The 19320-nt window shown below is 39.8% G+C and overlaps 1 protein-coding gene across 3 annotated transcripts in view; it reads right to left on the minus strand.

The window, feature by feature from the left end:
* The window catches only part of LOC6652115 (LIM domain transcription factor LMO4.2), a 148562-nt gene that overhangs the window by 74870 nt on the left and 54372 nt on the right, over nt 1–19320 (minus strand). Inside the window, exon 3 of one of the 3 annotated variants that reach the window (XM_047009906.1) lies at nt 16666–16721. The exons of the other annotated variants lie outside the window; for them this stretch is intronic. Coding sequence (XP_046865862.1) covers nt 16681–16721 — 41 coding nt within the window. The 3' untranslated portion in view covers nt 16666–16680. Of the gene's footprint in view, nt 1–16665; nt 16722–19320 lie in introns of those variants that run through there. 3 annotated transcript variants of the gene reach the window in all.

The raw sequence follows: 19320 nt of genomic DNA on the forward strand, positions 1-19320 counted from the left end.
AAGTGATCTAGTCAGTGATAATAATAAAAATTTAAGTTAAAACCATTAATTAAGAAACATTTGATTCTATTCTTTTTATCTTTTTGTAATATAACATCAATAGTGTTCACAATGTACTGACATTTTATTTCTTAGCATGCCATCTCGCTCACTCTTATGACATTGCTACGTATGCTTATATGGGAGCATCACACTGAAAACTTTAGGTGAGTTCCGCGCCCATTAAACATTATCCGATCGGCCCCAAATTTGTTTGAGGTTTTTTTTAGGCGAAAAGGAACAAAAAAATGTCCGGCAATTGGTGAATTTCGAATTTTTGAAAATAAGAACACCCCCAATGTACATGTATAAGAAGAAAAAATATGTATATAAGTTAACAAGTAACACTTAACATAGGATATTTTATAAGTTCATAATGTACCCTCGCTATCGCGTGCTCCATAAGTTAAGTAGCAGCCCTCGCAATTGCGACATTGCATAAATTGTATCAGCGCGCTATAGCTGCAATGGTCAGCGACGGTAACCGGACACTTTTGTTTTGCTGCAAGAGTTTCCGTTATCGCCGAAGATTTGCTGAGTCGGATTGCCGACCATGACATTGTGGGCGTGATGCGAATTTTGGCTTAGCTTAAGTGAAATATTCTATGTATTAAAAAATCAGTTTGAATACAGCGCTCTTCCAGTAAGTCGCTTAAATAAATATTAAATATAAAATAATTTGTTTTATTGTCTGAGCCCAAGGCCAGCAATAAGAGGCTCAGTTTGCCTCTCAACCTAATCTTCACCCTTAACAGGACTGGAGTATTGTAATTGGCGCCCAACTAGTGGTCGGACTCCACATCCACTAATAACCAAACAGCAGCACAGGATCTGCAACAAGCAACAACAAATAAGACAGCAGCGAGGGAGCTGCGAGTGACCAACAAAAAATTAAGACAGCAGCGAGGGAGCTGCGAGTGACCAACATAATAAAGAAATATTTTTTTTTGTGTTAGTTGAATCATGTAAGTGGATACTCTAGCCAAAATTTTTTCTTATACAAAAGTCTTAATTTTTTGTAAAAATTAGTTTAGTACTTGTGAGTGTTTAATATTGCAACAGATCATAATTAATAACAGTAATCTGAACTAGGTTTCTAAAACTTGTGAGAGTGACTGCCTTGAGAATTCTAGTTAAAACAATTTATCATCCAGTTCGTTATTAAAATTACTTTGTGTTACTTTCTGTGTCTAAAATTGTGCTATATCAATACATACAGTTCTCGTGGTTCAGAGCTACGACGTAATTCGACCTGTTTTGCTTTTCGCGGCCACTGGCCTGCGCATGTTCAGCCAATACAGAACACCTCGCAAGCACTTTAGCGACTCAGATTCCGACTGTGACATTCGCATCGAAGCCTCGGCTACAAGACCTCTCCCTGCAGTTTCCCCCCATTAGGTAAAATGGATCCAGATCAGCTTAGGGAAGTAATAAGGTCGGCTGTCAGCAGTGCTTTAGCTGAACAGGCCGCTGCAAACGAGCAGAGGGAGCGAGCGTTGACCCAAAGAATTAATGAGTTGGCTCAACAAATAGCAGCAGCAAACGTTGCCGCCCCACGAGTAGTAGCATATGCTGCTATAGGAATTAGACGACATTCGCTGTGACGAGCCACTAGATGCCGTCAAATGTTTACCTGAGTTTGCAGGAGTACAGGAAGCTTATGTATCTTGGAGGCAGGCAGCATTAGCCGCTTACGAGATCTTTAGACCACATAATGGCAGTTCTCGTCATTACCAGGCTGTTATCATTATAAGAAGCAAGATCACGGGCCCCGCAGACGCGGTGCTGGCCTCATTTGGTACAGTATTGAATTTTGATGCGATAATAAATCGCCTAGATTTCACATACAGTGACAAGAGACCCATTCACGTCATTGAACAGGAATTAGGTACCTTGAGGCAAGGTGGCCTGTCCCTGCTCCAGTACTACGACGAGGTAGAGAAGAAACTCACTCTTCTCACTAACAAAGTTAACATGTCATATGAGCCAACTTTAGCAAAGGGCCTATGCGAAAAATTCCGTGACGATGCGTTGCGTGTGTTCATATCGGGTCTCAAGCGCAGTCTTACAGATGTGCTTTTTGCAGCAAAGCCCAGAGATTTGCCTTCAGCGCTAGCTCTCGCGCAAGAAGTTGAGTCAAATCATGATAGGTACACATTTGCGGCTAATTTCGCAAAAAGTCTAGAGGACAAAGAGCGCAAGCCGCATGCAAAAGCGCAGGGTCACCAACAGGAGAGGCTATCGCGGCAAGCCGAAACACAAGCTAGCAGTACCAAGAATCCACACTTTAGCAAGCAAAATAAGGCCCCAGTGCAGATGGATCAACGAAGCAGTAGGCAGCATAATAATAATGGTGCACCGGTGCCCATGGAGGTCGATCCTTCCTTCTCAAGTGTTTTGCAGCCCACTCAGGCCCCGGTATACGCGAATAGGAAGAACCCCGCATCCGACCGCACAGGCGGTCAGAGAAATCAGCAAAGATTGAATCACGTCACGCAAGACGCGGGACAGGAAGCAGAGGCGTACACTGATGCGGCCTCTAGCGCAGCGGCACAAATCAATGACGATGCTAGTTATGACTCTGATGGCCTCAATTTTTTAGGAGTAAATCCCTGCTACCCGTCATCAGACGACGAATAGCAGGGACTCACATGCGATTCCTCATAGACACGGGCGCGGCCAAGAATTTCATTCGGCCACATGAAGGGTTAAAAGGGGTCCACTCTGTAGAGTCCCCCTTCAAAATTCATTCCATTCACGGCGAGACACAAATTACACAAAAATGCTTTGTTACAATGTTTGGGTTAAAGGCAACCTTTTTTATTCTGCCGGACTTGTCAACTTTTGATGGGATTGTAGGCCTTGACCTGCTAAAGCAGGCACCTGCTTCGCTTTGTCTAGCTTCAGGACAGCTTAAATGGACTTAATAGACTGTGCAGAGGCATTCCCATTAGCTAGAAGTTCCTTTTTGAAAATGCTAAAGACCAGACAAAAGGCCTTTCCACACTCAGACGAGGCGTTGCCATATAACACATCAGTCGTGGCTACCATTAGAACCACAGATGAGCAACCGATCTATGCCAAGCTTTACCCATATCCAATGGGAGCAGCTGATTTCGTTAATAAAGAAATCAAAGATCTGCTAAAAAATGATATAATTCAAAAGTCAGTTTCTCCCTACAATAACCCAATATGGGTAGTAGACAAGAAGGGCACTGATGAAGCGGGCAATAGGAAAATGAGGTTGGTAATGGACTTTCGTAAACTTAACGAAAGAACCGTGTCTGACAAATACCCTATGCCAAATATATCAATGATATTGGGGAATTTGGGAAGAGCCAAATTCTTTTCAACATTAGACCTCAAGTCTGGTTATCACCAGATCATACTCGCTGAACGCGACCGCGAAAAAACCTCTTTCTCTGTAAACGGGGGGAAATACGAGTTCAAAAGGCTCCCCTTTGGATTAAAGAATGCAGCAAGCATCTTCCAAAGAACCATCGACGACATACTGCGAGAGCAGATTGGCAAATTTTGCTATGTTTATGTCGATCACGTAATCATCTTTTCAGAAGATGAGGACTCCCACATTAAACACGTGGATTGGGTCCTAAAAAGCTTACACGAAGCAAACATGAGGGTCTCCGTTGAAAAGTCACGATTTTTTAAGAAAAGCGTGAACTTTCTTGGTTTCATAGTCACCAGCACTGGCGCCACGACGGAGCCTGAAAAGGTTAAGGCAATACAGGAGTATCCAGAACCTAAAACAATGTTCGAGGTCAGATCATTTCTAGGCCTCGCAAGTTATTACAGATGTTTCATTGGGGACTTCGCCGCAATAGCAAGACCCATCTCCAATATTTTGAAGGGTAAAAATGGAGCAGTCAGTAAGCATAGGTCCAGAAATATAAAGGTTCAATTCTCTGAAGTGCAGCAAAGGGCGTTTCAGAAGTTGCGCGACATTTTGTCATCTGAGAATGTAGTGCTCAGGTACCCTCGATTTTAAGAAGCCATTCGATCTAACGATTGATGCTTCCGCTCACGGCATAGGTGCAGTCCTGTCTCAAGAGGAGACAGATGAGAGAGTTAATTGCCAAGTTAAGGCACTATTTGTATGGGGTAAAAGACATTAATATCATTAATAACTGACCATCAACCCTTGACCTTCGCAGTTTCGGAATCCAATCCAAATGCGAAGATCAAAAGATGGAAAGCGCGCATTGATGAGTCTAATGCACGTATCTTCTATAAACCCGGCAAGGACAATCTGGTTGCGGATGCCTTGTCAAGACAGCAGCTCAACGCTGTGAATGAACAAGAAATTGAGTCCTGCGCAGCAACGATTCACAGTGAGGTATCTCTCACCAACACCATTGAGACAACAGACAAACCCTTGAATTGTTTTTAAAACCAAATAGTGCTAGAAGAGGCGCGTTTACCCTTAAAACAAAGTTTTATTCTTTTTGGAAATAAGAAACGCTAGTTGATCAGCTATACTTGTATCGAATCGCTGCTAGACGAGCTCGAAGATGTAATTTCACCCAAATGCGTAAATGCTCTCCACTGTAACTTACACACGCTTGCAATGATACAAGATTCATTGGTTCGTAGATACCCGGCCACAAAGTTCTGGCATTGCAAAAATCGCGTAGTGGATGTAATTGCGGTGGGAGATAGAAGGGAAATCCTCACAGCCGAGCATAATAGGGCCCATTGGTCTGCACAGGAAAATATTAAGCAGGTACTCTCGGAGTACTATTTTCCAAAGATGGCAAGAATTGCCAATGAAATAGTACAAAATTGCAAAACATGTGCTAGGGCTAAATATGATAGACACCCCAAAAAACAAGAGCTTGGAGAGACACCGATCCCCTCACATGTAGGAGAGATGTTACACATAGACATTTTCTCCACTGACAAGAAATACTTTCTAACTTGCATCGACAAGTTCTCTAATTTTGCTATTGTCCAACCGATCCCCTCAAGAACCATTGTGGATCTGAAGCCAGCTCTAATGCAAATCATGAATTTTTTTCCTAAAGCCAGATCCATTTACTGTGACAATGAACTGTCATTGAATTACCATAGTAACTATGCTCGCAAACAACTATGGGGTCAGCATTTCAAATGCACCACCATTGCATAGCATCTCAAATGGACAGGTTAAGCGCTTTCACAGCACCCTGTTAGAGCTAGCCAGATGCCTAAAGATTGACAGAGGCATAAATGACACTGTAGAAGTCATTTTACTGGCTACAACTGAGTACAATAAGTCGATCCATTCGGTCACCGACCAGAGACCAGTCGATGTGGTTCAGGCTCACCCAGATGAGCCACAAGGAAAAATACAAGAAAAGATCAGAAAGGCTCAGACGATGCTCAGAGCTAGGGAGAACGCAAATCGGCAGAATACGGTCTTCGACGTTGGTGACAGAGTTTTGGTTAAGTCCAACCGACGGCTCGGAAACAAACTCACACCTTTATGTGATGAGAAGGCAGTGGAAGCAGACCTGGGGACCGAGGTCCTCATTAAAGGGAGGGTGGTCCACAAGGACAACCTAAGGTGACTCCCTTGTCTTTTTTGTACACCTTTTTTAAGCCACTAGGCAAACTCGTATAAGTTAGATATAGTTGTTCAACGTACTTTTAGCCACTTGGCATAATTTTTACAAACTTTCTTGGTGGTGGGCCGTAAAAAGAAAAACAGAAAAATTGCGAAAAAATAAGAAAACAACCTCATTTCACAGGTTTGGATCCATACTATTCCTCTCCTTATCCCTGGCTTCGGCACATGTCATCGACTACTCGCGTGCCAAGTACATTCCCATCGTCGACGGCGAAATCTTGGTATGGGAGGAATACGCCTATGCCATGCACTCGGCAAACCTCTCCGAGTACGCGCGAATGGTGGAAGAAACGGTCAAATTAATTGACATGTTCCCGCAATCCCACATGAAAAAACTTATAATTGTGGACACGGCACATCTACAAGACCTATTGGAGGCGTTAGGCACGCACCATAGAGTCGCCAGGAGCTTAGAGTTCCTAGGATCCATACTAAAGGTTGTGGCGGGTACACCCGATGCCGAGGATTTAGAGCAGACTAGGTTCACTGAAATGCAATTGATAAACGCCAATAATAGACAGATAGAAATAAACACTAGAGTTCAGGACCAGCTTAATCAGTTAACAATTACTGTCAACAAAATTCTCAAGATAGCCAAAGACTCACAGGTTGACACTGGCCATTTATATGAAACACTACTGTCTAGAAACAGAATGCTAATGATGGAGTTGCAAAATTTAATGCTTGCTATTACTCTGGCAACGGCCAACATTGTTAGCCCAAACATTTTGGACCACTCAGATTTGAAATCAATTTGGCTAGAGGAACCCACCAACACTCCCATAGGAGATCTTATGTCCGTTGCGTCCGTAAAAGTTCTTCAATCCATTAACACGATACACTTTATAATTAAATTCCCCAAGATTAAAAGAGCTTGCAGAAAGATCACGATTTATCCTGTTATCCACAAGAACTTCATAGTGCGATTGTTTGACAACGTCATAGCCGAATGCGATGGAGAAACCCACACACTGCAGAGTTGCGCCGCTTCACCTGGAGCCACATTTTGTCGTCTGGCTTTGGAAAGTTCATGTACCAAAGAGCTCCATGCAGGTGTCACGGCACACTGCGAGATCCAGCCGAGCAACCTGGAAATAATCACCCATGTAGATGACGGAATCATAATCCTCAACGACGGGTCCGCAAGGATTCAGGTGGACAACGGCACTGAGATCCAGGTACAAGGCACGCATCTCATCACGTTCGGAATCCGAGTCGCAATTAACGGGACTCTGTTTTACAATCACAACAACGTGCGCAATAGAGTCCCGGGTATTGCCAATTATCCCTTGCTGAACATCACTGCCACCCAAGATGTCCTCAGCCTCCCTTACCTTCATCGTTTGAATGAACGTAATCTGGAGGTGATACAGCAATTCCAAAAAAACGCCGGAACTGATCAGGCCTATCGTGTGGCATTCATCATCGGAGCCATATGCTGTGCTTTGATCTGCATTGGCCTCACTCTTTGTCGACTCATCGGTGCAAAGAAGTCTGCAATGCAGTTACGAGAAGTCGTCGCCGGTATTGGGTCGGCCGAGGACGGCCTTACACTTGAAGGGGGAGTAGTTAACAAGTAACACTTAACATAGGATATTTTATAAGTTCATAATCTACCCTCGCTATCGCGTGCTCCATAAGTTAAGTAGCAGCCCTCGCAATTGCGACATTGCATAAATTGTATCAGCGCGCTATAGCTGCAATGGTCAGCGACGGTAACCGGACACTTTTGTTTTGTTGCAAGAGTTTCCGTTATCGCCGAAGATTTGCTGAGTCGGCTTGCCGACCATGACATTGTGGCGTGATGCGAATTTTGGCTTAGCTTAAGTGAAATATTCTATGTATTAAAAAATCAGTTTGAATACAGCGCTCTTCCAGTAAGTCGCTTAAATAAATATTAAATATAAAATAATTTGTTTTATTGTCTGAGCCCAAGGCCAGCAATAAGAGGCTCAGTTTGCCTCTCAACCTAATCTTCACCCTTAACAGGACTGGAGTATTGTAATTTATATATATACATTGATACATACACCAAATAATAACGGTCACATTTGTTGGTTAAATTTGGTAATAAATTTATTGCCAATTTATTTATTTCAGTGCGTCGCGTCGGACTGCAATGAAAAGTAAAAGAAATGTGTTCCCCATGTCTGCCGTGAAATTAAGTTTTTGGAGTTAGTCCATACCCTTTGTTTCATTCGACGAAGAGACTGGCCATTTCGTGCTAGGCAAGTCAAGAAATTGTTACGCACTGTGGTGAAGTCTTGAGTGAATCGCAGTGAGGTAACCTTGGATTTGCGAATTCTGAAGTCCATCTCAAAATATCTAATAATCTGCAATTAGCTAACCCACAGCTTTATAAGCAAAAAAAAAAAAATAGATATGCTCATTGGAGCAGATTCCTTTTACTACCTTTTATTAATAGGTCAAGTAACACAAGGTCCAGGACTTCCAACCTTTCAGAAGACTATCTTCGGATGGGTTGTATCCGTGCGGTACTCTTTTGAAGTGGGATCAGTTCAGAAGAGGACAGTCAATTTGAGCTATCAAAACGAAGTCTTATGCTCAATTGAGATTTGCCAGCGCATCTGCTGTGCGAAAAACATTTCGGTGATAATTTGAAAATTTTACCGTCGAGTCGTTTTCAGGTGAAGCTGCCGTTTAAATCGAGCCCCAATGCACTTGGGCTTGCATTTGAAGTTGCTAAATGGCCATATTTGTCACTCGAAAGAAAATTGTCGCAAGATGTGAAATTTAGAAACATGTACTTAGAATTTAGGGAAGAATATCTTTCATTGGAACATATGTCATTCCACATCAGGTCGTTTTAGGACCTCAATACATTGTTCGTCTCAAGCATTCTTGAATGAAAGGCATTGTTCAAAGCTAGTTCTGAAGTCTCCGCTTCCCTTAGCACAGCAACGCCGATAACAATTTCAGAATCTAATTCAACCAAGGCACTTGGCGTTTTTTGGTAACCTGGGGAAGACGTATTCTAATTCCAAATCGATGGCTTTGGAATCCTCCGAGCGACAAAACAGAACATTCTCTCGGTGACATCTCGTGAATGTCAAGAAAATAATAATTCCACGTTTTGTCCATACAGAACGTCAATCACCGATAGAGATTCATGGATTTGCTGATGCCTCAATGAGAGCATATGGCTGTTGTGTCTACGTTCGGTACAAATTCGGAAGGTTTTAGCACTTCATTGCTAACGTCGAAAGCTAAAAAAGGCCCCGTCCAGATATGAGCTGTGTGCCGCTCACCTTTTCGCAGATCTCTGTCACCGAATCAGTAGTATCATAAAGGTACCAATTAAGCGTGCATTCCTTTGGTGGCATTCGGAAATAACTCTACATTGGATACAGTCTCAGCCATTGACGCTGGCTACGTTCGCTTCGAACAGGGTGGCTGAAATTCAAGAGTGGTCAGGGAATGAAGTATGTCGTCAACAAAACAAAACCCAGCTCACATAGTATTTATGTACAAGGATGTGATGCTGACTCTTAGGGTTGACGAAAGTCCTTTAGTTGCGATTATCGAGTCCTATTCGTAACATGCAAAGTTAATGAGGGTGTTAGCAGAAAATAAAATTGTTTTTATTCAAGTTTGGTCTGTTTTTTATTAAAGTTTTATACATTTGTTCAAAATTAACCAAAAGTTATTATGTATATGCCTTTAATAAATGCATAACATTCATATTTTCCAAATTAAAAGTTGGTATTAAATAAAGAAAGGTGCTTCATATAATTAATTAACATGTTAAACTTTATAGAAATTTAAAAAGGTTAGGTGGCATTTATAGATTAAGCCAGTTTGTTTCAAAAAAAAAGTATATATTGATATTTTGCATTCGTGTAAAAACGAGGTTTTTAGCGTGTTAAAAGGGGGATGGGAGCAAATTTGTAATCGTGTAAGACCGAGTTCGTGCTAAAAGAGTCCGTGTTAAGCGAGGGCCAAGTGTATTTGGCAAATTACTAATATCGCCCAATGCTTTATAATTTCTATTTCGGGATATCTACCCCCTCCTAATGTGTATTACTATGTTGACTTCCAGACTTTTTATATGGTTGAAACTCATTTTGCATTTCGGCTTAAGCCAATGTGGCTTTTGCTCTTATTTATTTTAACCATTGCCATCTGAATATTCTTTTTTTGTACTGGCAACACAATTGCCTCCACCTTAAGATGTCTTTTCCAGGGATTTCGCGTCTTTACATCTATTTTTACCTTATATTTTGATTTTTTGGCTTTTATTGAGGACACGCCACTTATTTCTGTATATTGTTTAATTCTTGGTAATTCTAATATTTGAGCCACCTCTTCAGACAAAATTGTGCTCTGTGACCCATTATCAATTAGGGCTCTCAGAGTCTTATATCCCCCACTTATATTTTTTACTTGTATTACAGTTGTGGCCAACATTGTTGGAAAATGGAATGAATACGCAATCATTTTAATATGTGACCTGACAAAGTATTAAGTAGCAATTCCTGTTGCAAACAAAATCGCAAGAACTGTAGCAAAAGCCATATTCGAATCTTTTATTCTGAAGTACGGTCCAATGAAGACGTTTATTACGGACATGGGAACAGAATATCAAAATTCCATAATAACTGACTTGTGCAATTATTTAAAAATAGATAACAATGGGTACCGTTGAAAGAAGTCATAGGACGTTCAATGAGTACATTCGTTCATATATTTCAGTGGATAAAACTGATTGGGACATATGGTTACAGTATTTCGTGTATTGTTTTAACACAACACCATCAGTAACTCATAATTATTGTCCATATGAACTAGTATTTGGTAGGCAAAATAACTTACCAATACAATTCAATAGCGTATTTACGCTCCTATATACTATAGAACCTATCTATAATATAGAATATTATTCAAAAGAAGTTAAGTTTAGATTAGAAAACGCGTATAAGGGAGCTCGTATACTTTTAGATAAAATTAATATTAAGCAAGAAAAAATAAATGATAGGAAAGTATTAGATCTTAAAATAGAAATAGGAGACCAAGTTTATTTAAACAATGAAACAGGTCATAAATTAGAATCTTTTTTATAGGACCATTTGAGGTCATTAGTATAGAGAAAAATAATAATGTAATTATAAAGAATTCCTATTCTTTCCTAAAATAGGGAACAAAAAGTTAACAAATAATAATTTAATATTAATACAAAAAAATATTTTTTGAAATATCAAAGAAGCTAACTTCGGCTGTGTCGAAGTTTATATACTCTTGCAGACACAGACAAAACCTCCCAAATATCATTTCCATTTCTTTTCCTTCTTCTTCCCCATGCTGCAAGCTGCGATTGGCACGCATACACATACAGTTTACGTAGCGTTGCGTCTGTGTGTGTATGCGTGTGGTTAGCTGCTCTGTGGATTTCAAGCAATGACGTAGTAGAGCCGATTTCTATTGACTGTAACTTGTGTAATATTTATCCGATCTGATTGAAATTTAGGGATCTGATGTTTTATATCCAAAACTATCATATTAGTAAATTTCTTGGCGATACTCCAATTTTTATGAAAATGTTTCTTCTAGAGCTATATGATATAGTAGTCCGATCTTGATAATTTTCATACTTGATCTGCTCCGGGCTATAAGTAGCTCAAATATGAAGTTACACCCCGATAGCTCTTAAGATGGCGACGTGAAGTTGATTTGCACAGACGGACGGACGGACGGACAGACAGATATGGCTATATCGACTCAGCTTCTCATTCTGATCAAGAATATACATACTTTATGGGGTCGGAAACGTTTCCTTCTGTGCGTTACAAACATCTGACCAATTTTATAATACCCTCTGCAAGGGTATAAAAAACGCCATTAGAGATATGCCCACGAAATTTACAGAACATCATCTCAATAGAATAACCAATTGAACGTTATAAATTAACATATCAAAACTTTTCATTAACATTAACAATCAAATGAAATCCGAATTTAAGGTAAAAAAAAATGTACTCAAATTTTTTGCCGCCACAATATATCCCCCCTCGACAGTGGAAAAAAGAAAACCCCCAGAAAAGAAAAATTTGTGAGATCACCCCAAAAAAGAGGTTTAAATCTATAAGAACTCTAAAAATGTCAGCCAGGTTTTACTGTTTCAAATTCAGGCCCTCCACGTGTTTAAAAAGAAATTTTTTTTTACCCACGAATATAACTTCCATGCTCTCTGACCTACATATTTCATTCCCTCATACATGCGCTTAAATTGTTCAAATAGCGATCAGCTGTTTTCACAAATCTAGGTCAATGACCTAGAATATGATTTGTGACTTGCCAATATAAAATAATGAGATAAATAACTGTACCACCCAAAAATATTGAGTGTTTTTTTTTTAATTAAACATACACTAACGGTCATAAAAACCGCACCACTTGAAAATTTCATGTTTTTTGGAATCGTTCAGATAAAAATAAGAGAATAAGGTTTCTTTATTAACAATAACATAATTTACTAGGAAACAGACGTTATGGAGTAAAATATTTATTTCTAAAAAAATGAAATGAGTTATAAAACTTCCATCGGAGATAAGCCCACAAAACATTTTTTCCGTTAACCATTGAATTTTTGCCAATTTTGCTGTTTTTTTGTGTGCGGCAAAAATCAAGGATATCAATATCAATCGCGTAGTGGATGTAATTGCGGTGGGAGATAGAAGGGAAATCCTCACAGCCGAGCATAATAGGGCCCATTGGTCTGCACAGGAAAATATTAAGCAGGTACTCTCGGAGTACTATTTTCCAAAGATGGCAAGAATTGCCAATGAAATAGTACAAAATTGCAAAACATGTGCTAGGGCTAAATATGATAGACACCCCAAAAAACAAGAGCTTGGAGAGACACCGATCCCCTCACATGTAGGAGAGATGTTACACATAGACATTTTCTCCACTGACAAGAAATACTTTCTAACTTGCATCGACAAGTTCTCTAATTTTGCTATTGTCCAACCGATCCCCTCAAGAACCATTGTGGATCTGAAGCCAGCTCTAATGCAAATCATGAATTTTTTTCCTAAAGCCAGATCCATTTACTGTGACAATGAACTGTCATTGAATTACCATAGTAACTATGCTCGCAAACAACTATGGGGTCAGCATTTCAAATGCACCACCATTGCATAGCATCTCAAATGGACAGGTTAAGCGCTTTCACAGCACCCTGTTAGAGCTAGCCAGATGCCTAAAGATTGACAGAGGCATAAATGACACTGTAGAAGTCATTTTACTGGCTACAACTGAGTACAATAAGTCGATCCATTCGGTCACCGACCAGAGACCAGTCGATGTGGTTCAGGCTCACCCAGATGAGCCACAAGGAAAAATACAAGAAAAGATCAGAAAGGCTCAGACGATGCTCAGAGCTAGGGAGAACGCAAATCGGCAGAATACGGTCTTCGACGTTGGTGACAGAGTTTTGGTTAAGTCCAACCGACGGCTCGGAAACAAACTCACACCTTTATGTGATGAGAAGGCAGTGGAAGCAGACCTGGGGACCGAGGTCCTCATTAAAGGGAGGGTGGTCCACAAGGACAACCTAAGGTGACTCCCTTGTCTTTTTTGTACACCTTTTTTAAGCCACTAGGCAAACTCGTATAAGTTAGATATAGTTGTTCAACGTACTTTTAGCCACTTGGCATAATTTTTACAAACTTTCTTGGTGGTGGGCCGTAAAAAGAAAAACAGAAAAATTGCGAAAAAATAAGAAAACAACCTCATTTCACAGGTTTGGATCCATACTATTCCTCTCCTTATCCCTGGCTTCGGCACATGTCATCGACTACTCGCGTGCCAAGTACATTCCCATCGTCGACGGCGAAATCTTGGTATGGGAGGAATACGCCTATGCCATGCACTCGGCAAACCTCTCCGAGTACGCGCGAATGGTGGAAGAAACGGTCAAATTAATTGACATGTTCCCGCAATCCCACATGAAAAAACTTATAATTGTGGACACGGCACATCTACAAGACCTATTGGAGGCGTTAGGCACGCACCATAGAGTCGCCAGGAGCTTAGAGTTCCTAGGATCCATACTAAAGGTTGTGGCGGGTACACCCGATGCCGAGGATTTAGAGCAGACTAGGTTCACTGAAATGCAATTGATAAACGCCAATAATAGACAGATAGAAATAAACACTAGAGTTCAGGACCAGCTTAATCAGTTAACAATTACTGTCAACAAAATTCTCAAGATAGCCAAAGACTCACAGGTTGACACTGGCCATTTATATGAAACACTACTGTCTAGAAACAGAATGCTAATGATGGAGTTGCAAAATTTAATGCTTGCTATTACTCTGGCAACGGCCAACATTGTTAGCCCAAACATTTTGGACCACTCAGATTTGAAATCAATTTGGCTAGAGGAACCCACCAACACTCCCATAGGAGATCTTATGTCCGTTGCGTCCGTAAAAGTTCTTCAATCCATTAACACGATACACTTTATAATTAAATTCCCCAAGATTAAAAGAGCTTGCAGAAAGATCACGATTTATCCTGTTATCCACAAGAACTTCATAGTGCGATTGTTTGACAACGTCATAGCCGAATGCGATGGAGAAACCCACACACTGCAGAGTTGCGCCGCTTCACCTGGAGCCACATTTTGTCGTCTGGCTTTGGAAAGTTCATGTACCAAAGAGCTCCATGCAGGTGTCACGGCACACTGCGAGATCCAGCCGAGCAACCTGGAAATAATCACCCATGTAGATGACGGAATCATAATCCTCAACGACGGGTCCGCAAGGATTCAGGTGGACAACGGCACTGAGATCCAGGTACAAGGCACGCATCTCATCACGTTCGGAATCCGAGTCGCAATTAACGGGACTCTGTTTTACAATCACAACAACGTGCGCAATAGAGTCCCGGGTATTGCCAATTATCCCTTGCTGAACATCACTGCCACCCAAGATGTCCTCAGCCTCCCTTACCTTCATCGTTTGAATGAACGTAATCTGGAGGTGATACAGCAATTCCAAAAAAACGCCGGAACTGATCAGGCCTATCGTGTGGCATTCATCATCGGAGCCATATGCTGTGCTTTGATCTGCATTGGCCTCACTCTTTGTCGACTCATCGGTGCAAAGAAGTCTGCAATGCAGTTACGAGAAGTCGTCGCCGGTATTGGGTCGGCCGAGGACGGCCTTACACTTGAAGGGGGAGTAGTTAACAAGTAACACTTAACATAGGATATTTTATAAGTTCATAATCTACCCTCGCTATCGCGTGCTCCATAAGTTAAGTAGCAGCCCTCGCAATTGCGACATTGCATAAATTGTATCAGCGCGCTATAGCTGCAATGGTCAGCGACGGTAACCGGACACTTTTGTTTTGTTGCAAGAGTTTCCGTTATCGCCGAAGATTTGCTGAGTCGGCTTGCCGACCATGACATTGTGGCGTGATGCGAATTTTGGCTTAGCTTAAGTGAAATATTCTATGTATTAAAAAATCAGTTTGAATACAGCGCTCTTCCAGTAAGTCGCTTAAATAAATATTAAATATAAAATAATTTGTTTTATTGTCTGAGCCCAAGGCCAGCAATAAGAGGCTCAGTTTGCCTCTCAACCTAATCTTCACCCTTAACAGGACTGGAGTATTGTAATTTATATATATACATTGATACATACATCAAATAATAACGGTCACATTTGTTGGTTAAATTTGGTAATAAATTTATTGCCAATTTATTTATTTCAGTGCGTCGCGTCGGACTGCAATGAAAAGTAAAAGAAATGTGTTCCCCATGTCTGCCGTGAAATTAAGTTTTTGGAGTTAGTCCATACCCTTTGTTTCATTCGACGAAGAGACTGGCCATTTCGTGCTAGGCAAGTCAAGAAATTGTTACGCACTGTGGTGAAGTCTTGAGTGAATCGCAGTGAGGTAACCTTGGATTTGCGAATTCTGAAGTCCATCTCAAAATATCTAATAATCTGCAATTAGCTAACCCACAGCTTTATAAGCAAAAAAAAAAAAAATAGATATGCTCATTGGAGCAGATTCCTTTTACTACCTTTTATTAATAGGTCAAGTAACACAAGGTCCAGGACTTCCAACCTTTCAGAAGACTATCTTCGGATGGGTTGTATCCGTGCGGTACTCTTTTGAAGTGGGATCAGTTCAGAAGAGGACAGTCAATTTGAGCTATCAAAACGAAGTCTTATGCTCAATTGAGATTTGCCAGCGCATCTGCTGTGCGAAAAACATTTCGGTGATAATTTGAAAATTTTACCGTCGAGTCGTTTTCAGGTGAAGCTGCCGTTTAAATCGAGCCCCAATGCACTTGGGCTTGCATTTGAAGTTGCTAAATGGCCATATTTGTCACTCGAAAGAAAATTGTCGCAAGATGTGAAATTTAGAAACATGTACTTAGAATTTAGGGAAGAATATCTTTCATTGGAACATATGTCATTCCACATCAGGTCGTTTTAGGACCTCAATACATTGTTCGTCTCAAGCATTCTTGAATGAAAGGCATTGTTCAAAGCTAGTTCTGAAGTCTCCGCTTCCCTTAGCACAGCAACGCCGATAACAATTTCAGAATCTAATTCAACCAAGGCACTTGGCGTTTTTTGGTAACCTGGGGAAGACGTATTCTAATTCCAAATCGATGGCTTTGGAATCCTCCGAGCGACAAAACAGAACATTCTCTCGGTGACATCTCGTGAATGTCAAGAAAATAATAATTCCACGTTTTGTCCATACAGAACGTCAATCACCGATAGAGATTCATGGATTTGCTGATGCCTCAATGAGAGCATATGGCTGTTGTGTCTACGTTCGGTACAAATTCGGAAGGTTTTAGCACTTCATTGCTAACGTCGAAAGCTAAAAAAGGCCCCGTCCAGATATGAGCTGTGTGCCGCTCACCTTTTCGCAGATCTCTGTCACCGAATCAGTAGTATCATAAAGGTACCAATTAAGCGTGCATTCCTTTGGTGGCATTCGGAAATAACTCTACATTGGATACAGTCTCAGCCATTGACGCTGGCTACGTTCGCTTCGAACAGGGTGGCTGAAATTCAAGAGTGGTCAGGGAATGAAGTATGTCGTCAACAAAACAAAACCCAGCTCACATAGTATTTATGTACAAGGATGTGATGCTGACTCTTAGGGTTGACGAAAGTCCTTTAGTTGCGATTATCGAGTCCTATTCGTAACATGCAAAGTTAATGAGGGTGTTAGCAGAAAATAAAATTGTTTTTATTCAAGTTTGGTCTGTTTTTTATTAAAGTTTTATACATTTGTTCAAAATTAACCAAAAGTTATTATGTATATGCCTTTAATAAATGCATAACATTCATATTTTCCAAATTAAAAGTTGGTATTAAATAAAGAAAGGTGCTTCATATAATTAATTAACATGTTAAACTTTATAGAAATTTAAAAAGGTTAGGTGGCATTTATAGATTAAGCCAGTTTGTTTCAAAAAAAAAGTATATATTGATATTTTGCATTCGTGTAAAAACGAGGTTTTTAGCGTGTTAAAAGGGGGATGGGAGCAAATTTGTAATCGTGTAAGACCGAGTTCGTGCTAAAAGAGTCCGTGTTAAGCGAGGGCCAAGTGTATTTGGCAAATTACTAATATCGCCCAATGCTTTATAATTTCTATTTCGGGATATCTACCCCCTCCTAATGTGTATTACTATGTTGACTTCCAGACTTTTTATATGGTTGAAACTCATTTTGCATTTCGGCTTAAGCCAATGTGGCTTTTGCTCTTATTTATTTTAACCATTGCCATCTGAATATTCTTTTTTTGTACTGGCAACACAATTGCCTCCACCTTAAGATGTCTTTTCCAGGGATTTCGCGTCTTTACATCTATTTTTACCTTATATTTTGATTTTTTGGCTTTTATTGAGGACACGCCACTTATTTCTGTATATTGTTTAATTCTTGGTAATTCTAATATTTGAGCCACCTCTTCAGACAAAATTGTGCTCTGTGACCCATTATCAATTAGGGCTCTCAGAGTCTTATATCCCCCACTTATATTTTTTACTTGTATTACAGTTGTGGCCAACATTGTTGGAAAATGGAATGAATACGCAATCATTTTAATATGTGACCTGACAAAGTATTAAGTAGCAATTCCTGTTGCAAACAAAATCGCAAGAACTGTAGCAAAAGCCATATTCGAATCTTTTATTCTGAAGTACGGTCCAATGAAGACGTTTATTACGGACATGGGAACAGAATATCAAAATTCCATAATAACTGACTTGTGCAATTATTTAAAAATAGATAACAATGGGTACCGTTGAAAGAAGTCATAGGACGTTCAATGAGTACATTCGTTCATATATTTCAGTGGATAAAACTGATTGGGACATATGGTTACAGTATTTCGTGTATTGTTTTAACACAACACCATCAGTAACTCATAATTATTGTCCATATGAACTAGTATTTGGTAGGCAAAATAACTTACCAATACAATTCAATAGCGTATTTACGCTCCTATATACTATAGAACCTATCTATAATATAGAATATTATTCAAAAGAAGTTAAGTTTAGATTAGAAAACGCGTATAAGGGAGCTCGTATACTTTTAGATAAAATTAATATTAAGCAAGAAAAAATAAATGATAGGAAAGTATTAGATCTTAAAATAGAAATAGGAGACCAAGTTTATTTAAACAATGAAACAGGTCATAAATTAGAATCTTTTTTATAGGACCATTTGAGGTCATTAGTATAGAGAAAAATAATAATGTAATTATAAAGAATTCCTATTCTTTCCTAAAATAGGGAACAAAAAGTTAACAAATAATAATTTAATATTAATACAAAAAAATATTTTTTGAAATATCAAAGAAGCTAACTTCGGCTGTGTCGAAGTTTATATACTCTTGCAGACACAGACAAAACCTCCCAAATATCATTTCCATTTCTTTTCCTTCTTCTTCCCCATGCTGCAAGCTGCGATTGGCACGCATACACATACAGTTTACGTAGCGTTGCGTCTGTGTGTGTATGCGTGTGGTTAGCTGCTCTGTGGATTTCAAGCAATGACGTAGTAGAGCCGATTTCTATTGACTGTAACTTGTGTAATATTTATCCGATCTGATTGAAATTTAGGGATCTGATGTTTTATATCCAAAACTATCATATTAGTAAATTTCTTGGCGATACTCCAATTTTTATGAAAATGTTTCTTCTAGAGCTATATGATATAGTAGTCCGATCTTGATAATTTTCATACTTGATCTGCTCCGGGCTATAAGTAGCTCAAATATGAAGTTACACCCCGATAGCTCTTAAGATGGCGACGTGAAGTTGATTTGCACAGACGGACGGACGGACGGACAGACAGATATGGCTATATCGACTCAGCTTCTCATTCTGATCAAGAATATACATACTTTATGGGGTCGGAAACGTTTCCTTCTGTGCGTTACAAACATCTGACCAATTTTATAATACCCTCTGCAAGGGTATAAAAAACGCCATTAGAGATATGCCCACGAAATTTACAGAACATCATCTCAATAGAATAACCAATTGAACGTTATAAATTAACATATCAAAACTTTTCATTAACATTAACAATCAAATGAAATCCGAATTTAAGGTAAAAAAAAATGTACTCAAATTTTTTGCCGCCAC

Source organism: Drosophila willistoni (genome assembly GCF_018902025.1).
Source record: "Drosophila willistoni isolate 14030-0811.24 chromosome 2L unlocalized genomic scaffold, UCI_dwil_1.1 Seg168, whole genome shotgun sequence".
NCBI lineage: Eukaryota > Metazoa > Arthropoda > Insecta > Diptera > Drosophilidae > Drosophila > Drosophila willistoni.